Genomic DNA, 6,677 nt, shown 5'->3' with positions numbered 1-6,677 from the left:
CTTAGAATGTTAGCAACTCTTACTGGAGCTCTTAAGTCTAGAGCCACATGACTCCAATACGCTCAACTGATGGAAAACAAACTGCAAACATTTCAGTACAAGTTCACACTGAAGGAATGCTCTTTAAGGCCTCCCAATTTGCCTTAAATGAATATCCTACTAAATTAAAACTAATACAAAATTCTACATAATAAGAACCAGTGTGTGATTTTCAGTCAACACAAAGACAGTCATACCTGATCCCACAGAGCTTTATCTTTGGACCAGAATCTGACATCATTGCACTGTCACCAATAAGATGACTTGTTAAGAGAAGTAGTGTTTCCCATTCTTAAAATATAAATCATATTTTATTAATTACTAACAGTGCATACTTTTAACAAGACACCATAACACACCTCTACCCCACACACACCCCGCGCCCCCAACCAACAACCCACAAACACAATGTCAGTTCAAGAGAAAGACTGTTTGGCATAGGCGCAAGCCCCAAAATTTCTTTATCCCAGCAGCTCTTCAAAGGTAAATCATAGTTAGCTTGTTTTGCACTTTTGAAGCTCAAAGGCACTGACACAGCTACTAGCCTGTGTCACTGATAGAAACAAGGAGGTAGAAAGGACTAACACTTCTTAAAACTCTGCACTTACTAGCCTTAAAAGGCCCTGTGTCAGAGTCCTGCAGGAACGGGGCGGCGGGGGGCTGTGTGTGTGTGCGCGCACGAATAAAATCATTTTTCCCCCCCAAAGACTTCGCAAGATGGTGCGCCTGAGCTTCTCGGTCTTCCTCCCCAAATGGTAATTACTTACCCCCAATGAACTAATACATAACAGTCAACAACATGTAATAATCCAAATAGGATATGACAGAATATCTAAAAACAGACTCAAGTGGGTTCACCTTTGAACAAAAGAACAAGTGTCCTATAAACCAGTTTGGCTTTTCCTCATAAACTCTTAGTAAGCAAGGTAGACCTGAATGGTGGTATTTTGTTGGGGGTTTGGGGCGGGGGTGGTGGTTTTTGTTTATTTTAAACAAAAAAACTGAAAATATTTTTTTGTAGTTTTAGTAGCAATGCTGGCCTAAGAATCAGCTAAGGTCACCTCATTTAAAGCCTTCCTGAGTGAAGGAAGCTTTTGCAAATGGATGCTGGGAATAGAGGTGCAGTTAAATTGAACACCTTTACATTAATTAGCGTGTTGCTTACCTCTGTATAAATCAGACTTAACAGGAGTTGCTTAAAGCATCTCTGATGATTTTATCATTAGCTTCAGCTCATTAGGAGAGGTCCAATTGCACAAGTACATGTTAAAGACGTATCAGGTAGAAAAATCTGCTTAAGTTTTACACATTATCTTATGTATGGATGTTCCATTTAACTACACCCCGGTGATAAAGATCTCTTGAGCTGCCTTGACAAAATACATTACTGGCCAAAATGCCTGCATGCCGAAACAAATGAATAGGCAGTGGATTTGATCAACTGCTGTTTGCTGATGCATCCAAGGCATGTATCTTTCCAAGCCTGAGTGCTGTGGTCAGCATCTTCACAGGTACTACAATTACAACATTCCAACACAGAGATCACAGGTTTGAGTGAGAAAACAGTAGTCACATTTGTTTACATTGGATACATTTACGGCACAAAGCTGATCAAGTTGTAGAAGCTGCAGGATATTGAGGGATTGGGAGCTGAGTGGTAGGCAGAATTCCAGGAGCAGATGACCGGGATAAGAGACTAGTATTTTCAGGGAGGAGACTGCTGGGATTAAGAAGAGGAAAAGAAAGAGACGCCGCTGCAGCTGCCTGCCGTCCTAGTAGAAGTCCTAAACTATAGACATTTGAATTAATGAGATCATTGCCTGGGAGGAGTATATTCAGTTGTTTCTGAATTTCTTGCAGGACTTGCAGCTGACTTTGCTGATTCAGAAGCAGCATATCCATATTTTCCCTCATTTTCTTCACTGTACAAAGAGAAGAGAATGTTAATGCTTGCCATGTAAAAATACTTGGCATGGCTATTTAGAAGCCTTTTTATACTTACACTCTTCAAGAACAAGATTCAAGTGATCCGTCTCACGTTTCTCTGCACCACACCTTTGCTCTTCTTTATGATGCAAAGAAGGAAATTCAGAATGGTTTGCATCTAAAAGGAAGACAGTGTAAGTCAAGGGCCCACTTTATCACCAATCACTAGGTCAGCATTTTAAATATGCTTTCACACAAGGAAAAGGCAGCTCAGTAACAGCCCTTCCTCTCACTCACGTTTTAAACTTAAAACTTATTCAAGTCACATGTTGGCCCAAACTAAGCCAAACCAGAACAAAGACAAGGCAGATATAGCCCCCTGAAACATTACAGACTTGGGGTTTATCACAATCAAGATACTTTCCTCCTGCTTCCCCCATACCTTTTGGGGAGGGGAGGCTGGGGGTGCTCAGCAAGTGGGTCGGGGGGAGGTTGGGGAAGAAGCAAAGCTGGAGCAAGGGAGCTGTTAAGGAATAGGACAGCTGAGATTTAGAAAAATGTACTTAAGGTATAAATATGTAAACCTCTTCTTTGAAATCACATCAGATACAGAAATCAACACATCGCAACACCAATGTGGCATATGTTTGATCATAAAAGCAATTTTATTATGGAGCTTCAATTACAATGATGCAGTAGCTATAGTTACTCCAGAGTAAGTCTGCACACTTTCATTTGAAGCACGTGTAGTATAAGGCTGATCTGATACTAATTATTGGCCAACTGCCAGGGTAAAAATTAGACTATATTTTGTTTTCTTATGAATTATAAACTCTTACATCTAAAAAAACCTATTAAAAGCCCTTTAGGGCTCATCAGCAGAGTTACTAGGCCACCTCTCTGTACCTACGGACTGAGTGGTCTCAAACCCTACCTTAGGAACTCAGTTTTGCCATTTCATTATAACTTCATTATTATTCATTATAACTTCATTATTATTTCCATTGTTAAGATGAAAGGCTCTCCTGCTCAGAAATCTTTTTCAGGAGGAAAAACAAAATCAAACAAATTAAAAAACCAGGAAAACCTCACTCACAAAACACCTTCTTCTCATATGGTCTCATGTCTTAATTGCCCTGCTGTTACATGATCTGGTGGCCAAGACCCCAACACCCAGAACAATTCTATGGGTGCCTAGGCAAGATGAAAAATTAAAACATTTTTGACCAAGTATAAAGGGACTGCCCATGTAAAGGTACAACAGAAAAAAAACACAGTGACAGCTTTTATCCCAGAGTTTCTGGTCATTACAAGAACATGGAATATTGCCAAATCCAGAAAACTCCCCACTTTAAACAATCAGCTTGCCTGACAGCTTATGCTATGCTAAGAGTACTACAGAGGAATGGCCAGCAGAGACCTCCCACTGCAGACAACGAAAAGCTGCTCATTTTATATCCACATATAACAAAAATTAGCTGCTAGAGATTACCAAGGCCCTGATTCACAGTCTAAATCCTTTCCGTCTCCCTAAGCTTAGTATTTTGTTGGCTAAGCACTTCTGAAGATCGAGGGCTAGACATCAGGCAACACTATGAAGCAGGAATTAGCGGGATCTGAGAGCTTTGCAAAGCCTAAGGTCCCAGGCAGCCTTAATGGCAAAGTCAAAATTTCAACTTTGGCATTTTCAAGGCACTTCTTCAAATGACAGAGATAAAAATATTATGTAGGAAGGGAAAAAAACAACCGAACAAAAAAGCCCCACTCATATCCACAGCAAGGAGGAAGAATTGTTTAGGAACAAATGGAGACCACAGTATCTGATACATCAAAAACTCAACAGATTTTAATTCAGTTACCTGCTGTATGTTCACTGGGTCTCTCTCTCAAATGAATCCGTTGATGTTTGACAAAGTTTGAGCACAGATGGAAGCTATTTCCACACTCGGTACACCTATAGGGCTTCTCATCCATGTGGACTCTCTGATGCTGTAAGAGAGCTGTGCTTCTACTGAAGCTTTTCCTGCACATCGTACAGGAAAAGTTTTTCTTTTTCACATGGGTTTTGCGGTGAGCAATAAGGTTTGAGGTACGGCTAAAAGTTTTCTCACATTCCTTGCACTTGTAGGGCCTCTCCCCTGTATGGATTCTCTGGTGCACCACCAGGTTGGCCTTCCTGCTAAAGCTCTTCCCACATTCTACACACTCAAACGTTTTTTCTCTCCTGTGGGTTTGCAGGTGATTCAGGAGCCTGGAGCATCCCTTAAAGCCCTTCCCACATTCTGTACACTTGTAGGGTTTCTCTTCTGTGTGCAGTTTCTGGCCATCAGCAATGAGGGCAAGTTTCTTGGAACCTCTTTTTTGGTGAGGGGGTTTATTGCAGGCTGCCTTCTGCTGCCTTCGCGGAGTGGCTGCCCCCCTGTCTGGGCTGTGGGCTTCAGGTAGCTGAGGCAGTACTTCTTGCGTAATGTCTTCGGGGATGCCTCTCCCTTCCTCATTGTCACTCAAAATGCAGTTCCCTGGTGGAGTAAGAGAGCAATCTGACACTCCTCCTTCCCCAAGGCAGATAAACTGCTCCTTGTAAAGTAACTGACTTTCTCAGGCCTAGCATCAACTTGCACCAGATTCCCCTTTTCCAAAGGGCAAGGGAAATGGTAAAGACTGAGACAAGAAGGCAAGGAAAAGAAAAAGTGGCACAGGGAAGAAAAGAGAGGTAAGAAACCTACCTCTTCTCTTCCTTCCCCTCCCCATTTCCTTGTTCTTCCTCCCCTCAGGGAATGGTAAAGGAAAGCTGCCAAAATGAAGGAAGGAAAAGGAACACCCTGAAACGTCCTACCCATCACAAATATCTGGTTTTAGCTATTTGTTCCTGCAAACTTTGCTCAAAAGCCTTCCAGCCTGCTAAATTAGCATTAAAACTCTGTTTTCAAGCTATGCGTTTGGGTGGGGATGCTTCAACACCAAAAAAGTCTCCTTGAGCTTCCTTAGGCAAAATCAACAGGGGTGTTTAGGTTGTTTCTCACTTACGTTAGTTAATATTTACTGAAAAAATTTAAATTACTTCTTTTACGGGTCGGCACGTCAGGTTTTTTCCCTAATGATCACAAGAACAGTTGTAATTATTATAGGTATACTGTATATTCATGCATCAGAAGTCAAAGAGTTAAATCTATAGGTATACTGTATATTCATGCATCAGAAGTCAAAGAGTTAAATCCTTATTGATAAAAAAAATTAACTAATGGCCAATTAACTATCTCTTTCATATCTAGATCTAACATGACATCTACGTTTCTTGTAGTGACAAGCTAAATAAATTGAATTCCAAGGAAGCTCACAGGAAACATTCAAATATGGCCCTTTCTTTCCTAAAGAATGCAACCTATGTATTTCACAAATGAGTATATATGATTTGGTTACCTTACTCTGCTGACTAAATTTTATATTTACATCAGTTCAGCGTTAATAGAATTGTAAGTATCAGCTGATGCACATTTACCCGAGCTTGATTTTTGCAAGCATCTTAAGATGTTTACTGTTAATCCAAATAGAGAACTTAGCCATTAGCATCTCTGATCTAGCTTTAAAATATTCAGTTACTCACACTACATATACTTCCATTTAACACATCAAGTTTGATTATTCCACTAACAAAAAAACAGGCTTTCTACATTCAAGGTAAAACTCTGCAGTGGAATTTCAGTCCTACCTCTATGACACCAAGGAATAAAATTCTTCAGTAACATGTCCTTGAAGAGACAAAATCCTCTCTATTTACATGGCCACAACTGCCAAGATTAAATACTAGCGATAAAGCAACCCCCCCCCCCCCCCACTTACTGAGGAATGGGGGTCCATCTCTTACATCAAGGAATTATACTCGAGAAGTAGCTTTCTCCCAGAGGGATGAAGAAGACTCCCTCTCGCAGGAGCAGTCATTCCCTCGCTCTACAACCAGAGCTAATTATTCCCAGAGGCCCATGCAGAGATCCCAGGTCTCTAATGGTGAAATGGGAACCGAACAACCCTCCATTCCCATCCACAGCTAGTGCTGGGGAGTCACACATTTCAGATGCAGCTGTGCAACTCCCTCAGACCTTCCTCACCCATGAAAAAGCCTGAAAAAAGAGAAGTGTGCTGGCTTTCCTTCACTCCAAATGAACCGTATTGCCTCATTTTAAAACAGCTACTAGAAACCCACAGCAGAAAAAACCACAAAATGCTACTGAGCACCTTGCCCTAGCCTAGCATGCCATGCCATCCCAGCAACCCAGACCAGAGCAGCCAGCTAGAAGGAACGCAACATCCCCAACACTGCTTGGTAGAACCTCAAGCTTCCCTCTGAGTTTTAACTAGCAGAATTCACGTCTCACCTGTATAGCCTGCAATATCACTCTTCCTAGGCTCCTGGAGAAGAGAGAACAGGGGCTCTATCAGTGGCTCCATCTAGAAAAGGAGAGGAGAGGTGGAGTGTGAGGTGGGAGGAGGAGGCAGACACAGGTGCGGTGCATCTTGGCAGCACCCACAGGCTGCCTAAAAGGGGCAAACCCGCGCACACTGTTGAACATCACCCTTGGGGAGCTGAGTCTGCTGCACGGAACTGAAGTTTGGTGACCTGCAAGCTGGCGAGCTGAATCAAGAGACCGGCGTGATGAAACCCGATGTTACCTACCCTTCGCCTCCCTCGCAGCAGCGAGCAGCCCCATCCGAGG

General features: G+C 42.2%; 1 protein-coding gene across 1 annotated transcript; it reads right to left on the bottom strand.

Annotated features, from left to right (window-relative positions):
• Nucleotides 1-455: 455 nt before the first annotated feature.
• Nucleotides 456-6,491, bottom strand: LOC115352786 (zinc finger protein 135-like). Its single transcript, XM_030041423.2, has 4 exons — nucleotides 6,339-6,491; nucleotides 3,825-4,484; nucleotides 2,042-2,143; nucleotides 456-1,961 (listed from the first exon to the last, which is right to left on the bottom strand). Exons 1-4 carry the CDS (start codon nucleotides 6,409-6,411, stop codon nucleotides 1,651-1,653), a joined length of 1,146 nt encoding a protein of 381 aa, XP_029897283.1. The 5' UTR covers nucleotides 6,412-6,491; the 3' UTR covers nucleotides 456-1,650.
• Between the last annotated feature and the right edge of the window lie 186 nt (nucleotides 6,492-6,677).

This window comes from Aquila chrysaetos, chromosome 17 (assembly GCF_900496995.4).
Source record: "Aquila chrysaetos chrysaetos chromosome 17, bAquChr1.4, whole genome shotgun sequence".
In the NCBI taxonomy this organism is placed as follows: Eukaryota; Metazoa; Chordata; class Aves; order Accipitriformes; family Accipitridae; genus Aquila; species Aquila chrysaetos.
The sequence above is the reverse complement of the archived record's forward strand: the minus strand, read 5'-3'. Positions and strand labels throughout refer to the sequence as shown.